The following is a 13542-nucleotide window of genomic DNA, read 5'->3' as shown; positions in this document are numbered from 1 at the left end:
CGCATGTCCTCACCCCAATCACTGTAGTCCCACTGTCCCATTTCTTCCTCCTTTTAGGGCAGCTGGGTCCTGGGGGAGGAGGGGGAACTTGGGATCCCTACACCTTGGTGGCCCCAAACTTTCTCATCCACAGCAGCTTCCTTATTGTCACCCTGTGCCTGGATATACCAGGTCTGCAGAGGAACTCAACGAAGTTACAGGGCTGTTTACTTCCCCCAGGACTGGGGCCAGAGGCAGTGTGGGAGGCCAGGGGTGGAGGACGAATAAGCCCATTGGTGGGGGAGTTGTCTCTGGCAATGAGTCCAGAAGGTCAGTGCAGCAGGAGACTTGATCCAAGGGAGTCTCCCCCGACTTCCCAGCAGCTGTGGTCGGAGGAGTTGGCAGTCAGGAGCTCTGGCCAAGGCCTGGACAGCCTTCCATGAGAAAGTCACCCTCCTCTCCCTGGTGTGCCTGGAGCCATGCAGGAGCCCTCAGTCTGTCCTTAACTGACACCCCCAGCCAGGGCCTCCATCCCTCACACAGGCCTGGGGGCTTGCTGCCCTCCTCTTGCAGTTTTCCAGATCTAGGCAAGCTTGCAACAGAAGCCTCTCATCTACCACCAGCCTGAGACTCACTCCCCAACAAATAAAACCACACCCCGAAACAGACACCCTAGGGTGGGGCTTGGTGCTCAGATGGAAGCTGTGAGGACTCAGCCAGCTTGGGAAACTAGGCCACAGAAGTTAAGACTGCGGCCATGGATGCCATGGTGGCAGGGGGACCCTCCTGTCCCATCCCCCAGCACAGGGCTTCTGTGTCACGTAAGACAGGAGGAGGAAACATCAGTGCCCACACTGTACGACTTCCACTGGGGAACCCCACATTGGACTCTGGACCCAGAATGAGATCTAAGAAATGAATTCGTCGCCTTCTCCAGGGATCGATCTTTGTAAATGTATGTCTTTGAAAAAAGACTGCAAACGCGCCGTCACTGTCCTGCCAGCCACAGGGTAGCAACACTGCAGGGGAACCTCGCCTAACGGACCCGCATACTGCAGAAACATGGCGACCCTTCTCAGCCGCACTCAAGATGGCCGCCTGGCCGGGCCGGCTACTGGCTTTCGCGCAGACGCACTTCCGCCTGACGCTCCCAACATGGCCCCGCCTGCGCTCTCCGGGGCGGGGCCAAGGGCGGAAGTGGGTGTGACAGGGACGGGAGCCGAGAGGGCCCAGCGCGACCTGGTTGAGGTTGTGAGTACCGCTGGGTGGAAGCGATGATCCCCCCGCAGGAGGCGTCTGCCCGGCGGCGGGAAATCGAGGACAAACTGAAGCAGGTGGGGCTGGGAAGCGAGGGAAGAGGTGCGGGATGGGGCCGGCCGTCTGCTCGGCTGGGAAGTGGGAGGGGACGCCCCTAGGGAAAGCGGGGTGGGGGCGAGGCCCGGCGCCGGGACGCGGTCATCTCCTTCAGCTGCGGCTTCTGCTGATGTCTCAACCCCGCTGCCCCAGGAAGAGGAGACTCTGTCCTTCATCCGGGACAGCCTGGAGAAGAGCGACCAGCTCACCAAGAACATGGTGAGGAGCTCGGGCGGGGAGGGACGGGCGGCCCCCCGCCCCCAGGAGAGCCTGGCCCGGTCGGGACTGGGCAGCGGTCGGGACTGGGCAGCGCGCGGTCCCTCTGGCCCCGTGTCGCCCCTACCCCGAGGGTGCAGCAGCCCCCCGCAGCCCACACTTTGCTCTGTCGACTCCATCCTTCCTTCTCTCCTTGGCTCACACTGCTCAAGTGGGCAGTGCCCGCTGGCCGGTGTCGTCCTCAGGGCCGGCCAGTGGATGGCAGGTCCAGTCATCCCCGGCCACGCAGGTGGCGAAACTCAAACTCCATCACGATTCCAAAAACAAAACAAACTCAAAAGTCAGGGGATCTGGGATCTAGTCCTTGGGGCTCTTCACCGGGTGACTCCTGACAGGCACAGCCTAGGTTACCCCTCTGCAGAGAGAGACAGTGCTACTGCCCGTGTCACCGGAGTCATTAGTGGGAGCTCCGCCCCAGTCCAGGCCCACAGCAGGAGCCGGTCAGCAGGGCTTCCTTCCTTCCTCCTAGAGGACAGGAGAAAAGCGCAGACTGAGTAGATACAGTGTGGGAGTGTAGTATTCGGGACACAGTCGCGGAGTCCTAGTATTCAGGACACAGTAGCGGAGTCCTAAGGGAATTACCCCCACTGGGGTTTTGAAGGGCCAGTGCTGCGCTTCAGGCCACCCTATTCAGTCCTGGAAAGCTTCAGACAGAACAGAAATTGAGACTTGACTTCAAAGGCTGGAAGAGAAGCCCTCCTCGGGCACCGTCTGGCAGTGTGGCAGTTACTTTGATGCTGGGCTTGCCATCAAATAAAGTTTCATCCCATTGGTTCCACCCCCTATGTGCTGGCACACAGCAGCAGGCCACACCCCCTGCCCCTCCCCTCCCAGAATTTGCTGCCCAGGAATCCATACAAAAGGCAACAGGGCCCTCCCTGGGGGCACAGCAGGTCGCACAGCAGGTTAAAGCGCAGCACTGCAAGGTAGCCTCAACTGCTTCAGTTCGAGTTCTATCTCCACCCCGGAGGTGACCCACAGGGTGCAGCAGACCCCTCCTGACCTGCCTGCTGCTCCCCTCAGCAGTGTATTTCGTCAATCTGCCTGTTCTGTCCCTCACTCTGTCTGGTGAAGCCTCTCACCGCCCCTGCACCTCTGGCCTGTACCCCAGTTCTTGATGCATAAATCAATAAATAAATCTTTTTATTTTTAAAAGGCAGCAAAGGCTGGGGGGGTGAAGCAGTGCTGGGGTATAGCTCATTGCCCCCCCAGGTGTCCATCCTGTCGTCCTTCGAGAGCCGCCTCATGAAGCTGGAGAATTCCATCATCCCCGTGCACAAGCAGACGGAGAACCTGCAGCGGCTGCAGGAGAATGTTGAGAAGACTCTGTCCTGCCTAGACCATGTCATCAGCTACTACCATGTGGCCACTGACACTGAGAAGATCATCAGGGAGGGGTGAGCGAGGCCCAGACGGTCACATTCCTCAAGCCTCCGCTGGCCCGAGGTCCTGGGAGGGAGAGCGGACATCGTGGGGCCTGGGCACCATGTTGGCCCGGCCCTCCCTTCCAAGTGCTGTGCCCTTGACCTGCCTCACCCGCACACACCTCACTCGCACCCTGACATGGCTCTTCTCCTTCCCAGCCCCACAGGTAGGCTGGAAGAGTACCTGGGAAGCATGGCCAAGATTCAGAAGGCCGTGGAGTATTTCCAGGACAACAGCCCAGACAGCCCAGAGCTCAACAAAGTGGTAAGTGGGCGCGGGTGATGTGACAGGCTCGGGGACACAGATTCCTGTCTCGGACACAGGGCCAGCCCAAGGGAAACACAGTAGCCAGACGTGTGTGGCTTACAGTACGCAGGCGAGGCCGTGAGGCCTGCCGTGCTAAGAAGCTAGCGATGTGCGTTTTCGTTACCCGTTTATGACTGCACTGAGTCACGTCATATGCAGCGATAGGTTATAAGTTGATAGAGTGTAAGTGCAAGCAGCCGATGCGGCTCTGCTAGCCCCTGGCATGCCCGAGGTGCCGAGCGGTGCCATGCGGAACATGCGGCCCCCTTCTGCCCATCACTCTCGGGGGTCCCAGGTGTTCAGCTCCTGTGAGGGCGCCAGGAGCCTCACACACGTGCTTTCGTGTGGAAAGACTTTGGTGTTCTTACCCTGATGTCTGTCCCTTATCAGACACCTGATTTGCAGATATTTGCAAATATTTGCACTCATCCTGTGGGTCGTGTTCACTTTGTTGACTTGTGCAGCACAAAATTTTTCATTGTTTTAAAAGATTTATTTGCTTATGCATACAAGATCTAAGGTGCAGACCAAAGGCGTGTGTGTTGGGGCCGGGGGGTGCAGATGAGAGGATGCCCCAGAGACAGCGTGGGGAGCAGAACAGGTGGATCCACGAAATCCATTGCTGAGGGGAGCAGTGGGGAGACAGGAGGGGTCTGCTGCGCCCTGGGGTCCCTCCCTGGCCGGCTTCAAACTCGTGCCTCGTGCTGCAAACAGCTTCACAGTGCTGCGCTGTAACCCCTGCGCCACCGCGGAGGGCCCAGTACAAAGTTTTGAATTCAGCCTATTCCAGTGTGTGTTATTTTTTAATTTTGCAACCCCCTTTCTAACAAGAAGGCAAATTAAAAGTGGTGTGAAGACTAATAGCTGGTCTTTATGAAGCACCTACTTGTAAACCCCGGCTTCCCCTGTGAACCGGCCTCTGCGTGCGAGAGACAGTCAGGGAGGCCCCGCAGCAGAGGGAGTGAAGGCCGAGGGTGGCAGAGGCCCAGGCGCCGGCGCCGCACCGGGGCAGCAGGTGGGAGACGCAGTGCGGGCGCCTCCTCCTCGCCCCCTGTCCCTGCAGAAGTTGCTGTTTGAGCGGGGCAAGGAGTCGCTGGAGTCCGAGTTCCGCAGCCTGATGACCCGGCACAGCAAGGTGGTCTCCCCCGTGCTCATCCTGGACCTGCTCAGTGGCGAGGACGAGCTGGAGGTCCAGGACGAGGTGCCCCTGGAGCACCTGCCCGAGGGCGCGCTGCAGGACGTCATCCGCATCTCCCGCTGGCTGGTGGAGTACGGGCGCAACCAGGGTGAGCCCGGGCCCTGGGGTCCGGCCAGAGGCGCCGGTTGCTTTATGCCGCCTGGGTTGTGTTTACTAATTTACCCATTAAAGAACTGGGTGTGCACAGAGGTGCAGGGGGTGGGAGGCTCCACCGGAGACCGAGTGGGGAGCAGGACAGGTGGGTTGATTGAAGTCCACTGCTGGGGGCAGCGGGGACACAGGCGAGGTCTGCTGCGCCTGGGGGTCCCTCCCTGGCCGGGATCGAACCCGTGCTGCAGGGCTGGCTGTAGCTTGATAGCGCGGAGAATTTAAGCCCTGCACCGCCGGGCAGGGGCGGGGGGCCTGGATTGCTGTTAAATCCAACACCGAATAGGAAACCACTGGAACAACTGACCTGCAACCTAAGCTCCGACTCGACTAGCCAAATCTCAGTTTTTCACGATCTCCTTCTCTTTCCTGCTTCTTGTCCGGTTTTGATTAGTCAGACACATGTCAAATAGTGCAGGAAGGTGGAGGTGAACGGGAAAGCCTGTCTCCCACTTCCGGCCGGTAACTTCCTGCCCCAGATGAGCGCCGGCAGGGATCCTTGCAGCCTCCGCGCCTGCCTGAGCGGCTGCCTGAGCGAGCGCGAGGGCACGTGAGCCGGCCGTGTCCCGAGCGGGCAGGACACTCCCGCAGTCCGCAGTGCTGCGGTTTAGCTCGTGGTGTGCCTCGAGGCTGCCCCACAGCAGCTCGGGAGAACATGCCTCGTTCTTCACAGCTGCGTAAGGTCCGCGTTTGGGGACCTCACTCCGTGAGCCAGTGCTAGGGTTAAAAACTAAGAAAGCTGGAGCTTTAAGCAACAATTTTAGCAAACAAACTTGACCTGAAGCTCTTCAGCTCTCACCATTACCCCTTCCCTCGGGACAGTGGGGTGACAGGTCCCAAGGCCCCGTGGATCGACCCCATGAACACGGTGGCTCATGAGCTTCTGGGGGACCCAAGCTCCACAGGAGGTTCCTGGGGCTCCCTAGGCTCCTGGGCTCCCTTTGCTCAGAGCCAGTGTGCGTTGGTCCACCGTTTACATCGGGGTTCCTGGGACTTCCAAGTGGGGAGCCGCTGAAATGCACCTCAGTGTCTGGTGTCCCCCTTTTTCTCATTCATCACAACGTGGGGTTCCCCGCCTTCCTAGCACCAATAAGCAGCGCCGCCGTGAGTCAGTTTCCTAAATGGTGTGGCCCCACTGGGGGTGTCTGACAGGAGTCGGGCGTGTCGCCTGCGGGCCCTGGGGAGACCCTCTGTGGGGCGACGGCTGCCTGGCCAGCGGCCAGCCCAGTGGTCAGCCCAGTGGCTTGCTCCTGGCCAGCTCTCGCTCTCGGCAGCTGGGCAGTGCCCTCGGCCTTCGCTTTCTGTCCGGCCACAGCTGAAGAGCTGGTGTTCTCGGTCCAGGCTTCGGCCACCCCCGAGCTCCACACCCTCAGTCCCTCCCGGTGGGACCTGGGTGTTCGCGTCACGCATTTGGTCTAAAGCAGCCTTGTCTCGGAAGCGTAGCACTCACCGCCAGGCCTGAGGTGGGAAGAGGCCACGGGCGGCTGTGAGCCAGAGCAGATGGCGGACGGTGTGGGCGGTGGAACTCGGGGCCCGCTGCTCTTCCCAGTGCGGCGTCCCTGGGAAGGAGGCGCTGTGGCATGGCGGAGGCAGGGACCCCGCTGCCACCTGTCACCTGTGTCTCCTCAGATTTCATGAACGTCTACTACCAGATTCGCTCCAGCCAGCTCGACCGCTCCATCAAGGGCCTGAGGGAGCATTTCCGGAAGAGCAGTTCTTCCTCTGGGGTCCCCTACTCTCCTGCTATCCCCAACAAGAGGAAAGACACGCCCACCAAGAAGCCAGTCAAGCGGCCAGGTGAGCCCCGCCCTGCCTGCCCACCTCCAGGGCCAGTGGGAGCTGGACTGCGTGGGGTGGCGGCAGCCGCCCCAGAGCGTGTCCTCAGGGTGACGAAGCTGCAGGGACAGAGCACATCTGCCCCCGCCGGCCGCCTGGGGCGCAGACACTTGAGCGGGGCCTCAGCGTGCAGGGGCGGTAACGGGGCAGACAGGCTTGCTGGCCCCTGTCCCGTCAGGGGCCCGTTCACTGTCACAGCCCCGTGGGGACAGCGGGTAGCGCATCGCCCTCCAGAACACCTGGCTGGCTTGAAGCGCCCTGTAGCCAAAGGTGGCTGGGGGAGGGCTCACTTCTTTTTTGATGATTTTATTTCTTTGTGCACAAAAGAACTGGGGTGCAGGCTAGAGGTGTGGGGTAGGTGAGAGGCTTTTCCAGACAGTGGGGAGCAGAGTAGATCCACTGAAAGCCACTGCTGAGGGGAACAGCAGGGAGACAGGAGAGCCTGCTGCGCCCTGGGTCCCCCCCTGGCCGGGGTGCGGTGGCTGGCTGCAGTCGGACAGCGCCGAGACTTCACCCCGCGCCGCAGGACCCGGAGCGCCCACACTTCCATAGTCGCTCTGCAGGGCCGAGCCCCAGACCGCCCTTCTGAAGAACTGAACTGGGCTTTTCTTCCACACTCGAAGTAGTGCCCAGTGGTGGGAGAGCCGGGGCGAGCCGGGACCTGGCCGCGGGCACCGCGGGCGTCCCCGCCTGGCCTCTCGCCGTGGCCGTGACCGTGTAGGCGAGCTCAGCTTGGCCACGTCCCTCCGTGTTGGCTGTGGCCGGGCGAGTCGGACTCATCTGGCCACCGAGACGTGTTGCCCCCGGTCGCGGGGGGCGTGTTCCTGGGCAGGGGCTGCCCCTGCTCTGGTCAGCCCCGCCTGCTGCCCGGGCACTCGTGCCGTCTGCGAGCAGCGTGCACTGGCCCCCGTCTTCCGCAGTGCTGCGCCCCCGAGAGCAGGCGTCTGCCCTGTACGTGGGGTTCGGTGAAAGGTCAGGGCGTCCTCAGGCTCGGTGAGCAGAGCTTCGGGAGGCAGGTGCCCTGGCGTCGGCCCCAGAAACTGCCGGCGCTGTGCTGAGCCCGCCCAGCGGCACCAGCCGCCCTGGCAGGCCTCCCGCGCCTCCTGCCTTCGCGCAGGGCACAGGGCTGTTTCCGTGAGGCCGCTGGGCCTTCCGCTCTGCACTCCCCCACTCTTCCCTCAAGGTCCACTGGTGGCCCTCGGATCTGCTTTGCACTGCCCCAGGGCACCCATTGGCCCCGCAGGCCTGGGAGCTGCTGGGGAGCAGGTCTGATGACAGGGCTCAGTTGGCTCTTGGCTTGGAGGCCCGAGAGGAGACAGCTCTGGCTGTGGGGGTCCCTGGGCTTTCTGGGTGTTTCCAGAACTGTCAGGAGTCGGTGGGCTCGGCCTGATGCTGGGAAGCAGGAGTCAGGCCCAGGCATCATTTTGTCCTGGGAGAGGCCAGGCGGGCCCTGTCAGGCTCGGAGAGCCCACCCTGGTGTCGTCCCTGGTAACGGGGCGCCTGAGGGGTTTGACGGCTGCTGTGTCGGGCCGTCCTCATCCTGCTGGGTGCTGGCCAGCTCCCCCTGAAGGCCCAGCCGCCCACCTGCCTCTGGCCCATTGTAGAGCAGGAATTGGACTCGGTCATTAGCAGGGAAGAGCCCCAGGGGACCGATGCTGGGCCGCCAGACTCTGAGATTTGGGGTGTGGCCACCCCGTCCCCGGCCTCCCCCGGCCTCCCCGGCCTTTGAGGAGCCGCCAGACCCAAACAGCCTCCCTGTGTTCACGGAGGCAGGAGTCTCTCAGGAAGACTCTAGGAGTCTCCCGGGCTTCAGGGCCCCTTCCCCCCGACATTTTATTAACTGGCAGCGGCTCCTTTGTTTCAAATGCTGTTTTATTTCCCCATTTCTGCCCTGGGACGCCGCATGGCGTGTGCATTGTTTTCGCCTATGATACTGGCTGTCGCCCCCGGCCTTTCCCCCAGCCCCTTTGCTCTCATGGTCCTGCCGGTCCAGTGACCCCGGTCAGTGTGTGGGGTCCCTGCCTTTTGGGTGGGGCGCTGCTCTCCCAGAAACCCAGGCCCGAGTCGCCTCTCCGGTCGGGCTCTGCCCAGCACTGAGCACGCCGAGCTCTCCGCCTGGTGGGCAGCCCCGTGGCGTCCCCGACCTGCCGGCCCTCGGTGTGAGAGTGGCCAGTGGCCCTCCCAGGCCCCCTCTCCCGGAGGAACCCCGCTGCACTCCATTCCGTGACTTCTCCTGGCGGGGCTTTGGCCACCTTGTGTCCTGCACCCTCTGCGCTTCCTAAAGTGAGCTTGGCTCTGAGCCGAGGCCTGGCCCGGTCGCTCCGTGGGAGGAGGCGTCCCGCGCGGCTCGGGCTCTGGGCCGGCCGCTCGGGCGAGGGCCGCTGGGAGGGCGCCGGGCGGGCGGGCGCGGGCACGGGGCCGCTGCTGTTTTCTCTCGCTCATTTCCTAGGTCTCCTTCTCTCCTCTCTGTGGCTCTGGTGACAGGGACGATCCGTAAAGCTCAGAACCTTCTGAAACAGTATTCCCAGCATGGTCTAGATGGGAAAAAGGGGGGCTCTAACCTCATTCCCCTGGAAGGTAATCACCTGTGTTCCTCTCCTGCCTCCTCCATGTGTCCGCTCACGTGGCAGGGCAGAGCCTCCCCCCAGGAGGGCCTCGGGAGACGCCGAGAGGGGAGCAGGGTGGGGACTGCAGGTCCTGGTGCCACGCGCCCTGTGGCACCGGGACGGGGTCCGTGGCCCTCGCCCAGCCCTGTCTGGCTGACGGCAGCTCTGCCCTCCCTGGGGCTCCCTCCCTGCCTGTCTCTGTCCTTGTGTCCCATCCGGCTCAGAGCCCCCTGTCCTGGGCAGCCCTTTCACGCTCAGACCAGTGGCGGCGGGACCCAGCCCGCCCGGCTCCGGGCTGCCCCGGGCTGCCGTGCGCTGTGCCCACCTCCGGCCAGGGGGAGGGCAGCGCTCCCCGTCGCACACGAGCCCGTGCCCGCTCACTCAGTGGGGAGCCCCATGTTCTCCCCAAACATGGCGCTGGGGTGGGGCATCGGATCCTGGGGCGCGGAAAGCCCCGTCCAGCCCCGCGCCCGCACCCTCCCTTGGCCTCTGCGCTTTAGCCCCGAGGATGGTCCCGAGCACTGTAAGTCGGGCTTGAAACGGCTGTGCCCAGTGTGGTCGAGGCAGAGGCGGCGCCCCGAGCCCTCCCCGGTGCCCCCTCCCCCGTCTGTACCCCTCCTGGAGAGCGAGGGCTTCGTCCCGGCCCCGAGGGGCCGCCCACCTGGCCTGTGGGTAAACGCTGCTTGTGCTTGTGCGGCCAGCGTCCGCTAGGTCACGGGCACGAGTTCCGAGTTGAGCGCCTGTCCGAGGCCCGGAACGACAAGCACGGGCCACTGGCCGGTGAGTGCCGCAGTCCAGGCCGAGGGCAGCGCCGCCGGGGCCTGCAGCCTCCGGGGGCCAGTTCCGGCCGGCCGCTCTGCCCTGAGGATGGCCTGGCTGCTCGCCTCTCTCCCGGTCTCTTTCTTCCGGGCAGGAGGTCCCCTGGCCTCGCGCCAGGTGAGTGCACCTGACCCGGGCTGGGCCGAGGAGACGCCTCCAGTACCGTGCTGAGGAGCAGGCCGACTGGGCGAGCGGCTCCCTGGAGGGCAGGGGGGTCCAGCCCCTGCCTCCAGTGTCGCCCGGAGCCTGGCCCTTGGCACAGAGGACCAGCTGGTCTGCGGGCACCCCTGCCCCAGCCCTAGTAGTGTCCGGTGTCCACCTGAGGCAGCCGAGCCTCCTGCTCCGGGGCTCAGGTCACCCCTCCCTGGAACCGAGCCAGGCCCGCTCACCTCGTAGCCAGACGTTCCGGCAGGCCGGCGGAGGGGGGCACTGCCTTGAGGTCCAGCGTCCTCTCAGACGGCTGAGGGTGGCGCCCCCACCCACGGCCCTCTTCCCAGCGCACCCCAGCATCTTCAGGCCTGGGCTCAGACCCACCTGCCCCCTCCTTCTCCTCTCCTCGCCCCACCCCTGTACTGGCCCTCCGGCATCAGCACTGCCCTGGCAGGCCAGGCCGCGGCCTGCGCTCGGCCCCGGTGCCCCTGCCGCCCGCTGGGCCTCCTCTCAGCGTCCTGCCAGTACGGCCTTCCTCCCCCGTGACCCGTGCCTGGGCTGCTGGCCAGAGCTGGGGAGACCCACGCCCCACCCCAAGCCAGCCGCTCAGAGGCGCTGCCGTCCCCCAGGGAGAGACGACATGCTGGACGTGGAGACGGACGCCTACATCCACTGCATCAGCGCCTTCGTCAAGCTGGCGCAGAGCGAGTACCAGCTGCTGACCGACGTCATCCCTGAGCACCACCAGAAGAAGACCTTCGACTCCCTCATACAGGTCTGGCCCCTGCGCCCCCGCCCTCCGCCCCAGCAGCCCCGTCCCTGGGGGCCAAGTGCAGGCCCAGCCTGCCCGGCCTTCGGGAGCGGCCGCCACCTCCCCACTTGTCCTGGGCGCCCCCCGTGGCGTGCCCCTCGGGCCCTCTGTGTGACCTGGCCGCCGTCTGCCTCCCGCCGCTCTCAGGACGCACTAGACGGGCTCACGCTGGAGGGGGAGAACATCGCGTGCGCCGCCCGCAAGGCCGTCATCCGGCACGACTTCTCCGCCGTGCTCACCGTCTTCCCCATCCTGCGGCACCTCAAGCAGACCAAGCCCGAGTTCGACCAGGTGCTCCAGGTACGTGCTGCCAGGTGTGCGTCCCTGGGGGCCCGTCCTCGGCCTGAGGGTGGGTGGGCGCAGCTGCCGGGGGCGGCCGTGGGGAGCTTGCTGCTCGCAGCCCAGCCGGGGGTGAGCCCCGGAGGGCGGAGGAGCTGGGCCGGCCGGCAGCGCAGTGAGCGCTTGCTCCCCAGGGCACCGCCGCCAGCACCAAGAACAAGCTGCCCAGCCTCATCGCCTCCATGGAGACCGTGGGCGCCAAGGCGCTGGAGGACTTTGCGGACAACATCAAGGTGCTCCTGCCGCCACGCTGCCGGGCACCGTGGGCTGGGGCGGGGCGGGGCTGCGGGGCGCTGGCCAGGCCTTCAGCGGGGCCTCCAGGCGGCGCAGGGGGTGCCTGGGGCCTGCCACCTCCTGTCAGTGCCTCCCTTCTCCCTTTCTCCCCCGAGTGCAGGCACCCCACACTCCCCAGGTTCACCCGGCCCCCCTGCCCCGCCGCTGTCCCTTGTCACTGAGAGGCACCCAGCCGGGCCCCTGTCTGCCGGCAGGTGGCACCACGCGCCCACCGGCAGGGCCTGGCTGGCCTGGCCTCAGCTGGCTCAGGCAGTCGGGCTTTTTCCCCGCAGAACGACCCAGACAAGGAGTACAACATGCCCAAGGACGGCACCGTGCACGAGCTCACAAGCAACGTAGGTGCTGCCCGAGGCCCGGGGCGGGGAAGGCCGGCCACCCTGGCTTCCTGCGTGGCACGGATGGCAGGGCGGAGGTGGTGCGGCAGGCCTGCGGGAGAGGCCCCTCTGCCCTGCCCTGGGTGGGCCCTGGCCTTGGGGGCTCCACCCAGACCCCCGGCCCCTTCTCTCCCCCTCAGGCCATCCTCTTCCTGCAGCAGCTCCTAGACTTCCAGGAGACGGCGGGCGCCATGCTGGCCTCCCAAGGTACTTGGCGCCAGTCAGCGTGCCCTGCTGGTGACCCCTCTTCCTTCTTCCCCAGGGGGCACTGGCCAGCTCGGCCAGGGAGCTCCCCTCAGTGGGGCAGTGGCAGGACCCCGCACTGGGGCCCCCCAGGCCTGAGCACCGGGAGAGACGAGCCGCTGCCTCTCCTGACTGACTTCCCTCCTCTCTCGGCTCCCTCACCCTCCTCCTGTGGGGCCTCCCGCTCCGGAGGGCCGCTGGCCTGTCTGAAGGTGCCTCTGCCCCCCGCTCTCCGCCCCCTTCCTGGCTGCCCAGGCTCCGAGCGCCCCGCACAGCTCCTCGGCGGGCGCCTCCCCGCAGTGGCCGGGCCTGGGCCTGGCCCCGAGGCCGGCGCTCAGGAGACCTGCCCGCTGGCGGAGACCGGCCTGCCTTGTTGCAGCCCCCAGCCCGCCCTCTGCTGTCAGCGGGGCAGGGAGCCGGGGGCAGCCTTGGCCTCCAGAGGTCCGGCTGCTGCCGTGGCCCGCTGTCGTGGGGAGTGGCCTGCTGCCGGCGACACGCGTTTCTAACCTGTTTTTGCACTTTGCGTCTTTCTTCCTCTGCCTCCGCCCCTCTGTGCACTGCCTCTCACTCCGTAGTTCTTGGGGACACATACAATATTCCTTTAGACCCCCGAGGTAAGCAGCAGGGCTCTGCGGCCCATCCTCCCCCTCTGAAGCCCCGCGGGTGAGACTCCCTGGGACCCCTCAAGAGACTCAGGACTTCAGGGAGGGGGGCAGACAGACGTGGGTCTTGGGGTGTTCCAGCTCTCTCGGCTCCCTTCACGGCCTCCTCTCTCGAGCTTGTCCCGGTGGCACCCTAGTGTCCAGCGCGCCAGGTCACTCCAGGCGAGCCCTCCTCCCCGCGCCGCCCCTCCCCGCTCCTGGCCTCCACTGTGTGGGCAGCGGCCCTGCTCAGGCGGCCCAGTGCAGCCCGGGGAAGCGGGGAGCGAGGGAGGGCTGTGGAGGCCCAGTCTGAGGCCTTGCTACTGGCAGGTGGGCTCTGGGCCTCGCAGGTCCCCCCCTCACGGGTCAGGAACTAGGGTGGCAGGGATGGGCAGTCTCGCTTCTGTCCTCTAGCCTCCCTGTGCTCGAGGCCAGCTCGTTAGCCACCCAGCCCCCGCCCCCAGCTCCGGTGGGGCCGGGCGAGGGCGTCGGGGGAGGCGGGGAGCTCGGCCGCTCAGTGGAGCCCAGCTCTGGCCGAGCGCCTCCGCGCTGTCTGCCCTGAAGCCTCGGGCGCCCCGCCAGCATCTCCTGGGTGGCTCCCTGGGCTGAGGGGAGGCCAGAGGGTCTTGGTGCTGCTGACGGGTGGTAACAGCGGGCTTCTCCTCTGCAGAGACCAGCTCCTCCGCCACCAGCTACAGCTCGGAGTTCAGCAAGCGCCTCCTCAGCACCTACATCTGTGAGTGTC

The 13542-nt window shown here is 65.2% G+C and overlaps 1 protein-coding gene across 4 annotated transcripts in view; it reads left to right on the top strand.

The window, feature by feature from the left end:
- The first annotated feature begins 1204 nt into the window (after window positions 1-1204).
- The window catches only part of EXOC7 (exocyst complex component 7), a 14186-nt gene continuing 1848 nt past the window's right edge, over window positions 1205-13542 (top strand). The window contains exons 1-14 of one of the 4 annotated variants that reach the window (XM_004693510.2): window positions 1205-1313; window positions 1486-1551; window positions 2821-3005; window positions 3192-3297; window positions 4403-4625; window positions 6314-6481; window positions 9005-9097; window positions 10725-10870; window positions 11054-11206; window positions 11380-11478; window positions 11812-11874; window positions 12054-12120; window positions 12732-12770; window positions 13468-13533. In XM_004693510.2, coding sequence (XP_004693567.1) covers window positions 1254-1313; window positions 1486-1551; window positions 2821-3005; window positions 3192-3297; window positions 4403-4625; window positions 6314-6481; window positions 9005-9097; window positions 10725-10870; window positions 11054-11206; window positions 11380-11478; window positions 11812-11874; window positions 12054-12120; window positions 12732-12770; window positions 13468-13533 — 1534 coding nt within the window. In that variant the 5' untranslated portion in view covers window positions 1205-1253. The remainder of the gene's footprint in view (window positions 1314-1485; window positions 1552-2820; window positions 3006-3191; window positions 3298-4402; window positions 4626-6313; window positions 6482-9004; window positions 9098-10724; window positions 10871-11053; window positions 11207-11379; window positions 11479-11811; window positions 11875-12053; window positions 12121-12731; window positions 12771-13467; window positions 13534-13542) is intronic. The other 3 variants (XM_012733023.1, XM_004693511.2, XM_004693514.2) reach the window with 3 other exon arrangements.

Source organism: Condylura cristata, unplaced genomic scaffold, assembly GCF_000260355.1.
Source record: "Condylura cristata isolate star-nosed mole 26May11 unplaced genomic scaffold, ConCri1.0 scaffold00038, whole genome shotgun sequence".
Lineage (NCBI taxonomy): Eukaryota > Metazoa > Chordata > Mammalia > Eulipotyphla > Talpidae > Condylura > Condylura cristata.
This window is presented reverse-complemented; position numbering and strand designations above follow the sequence as displayed.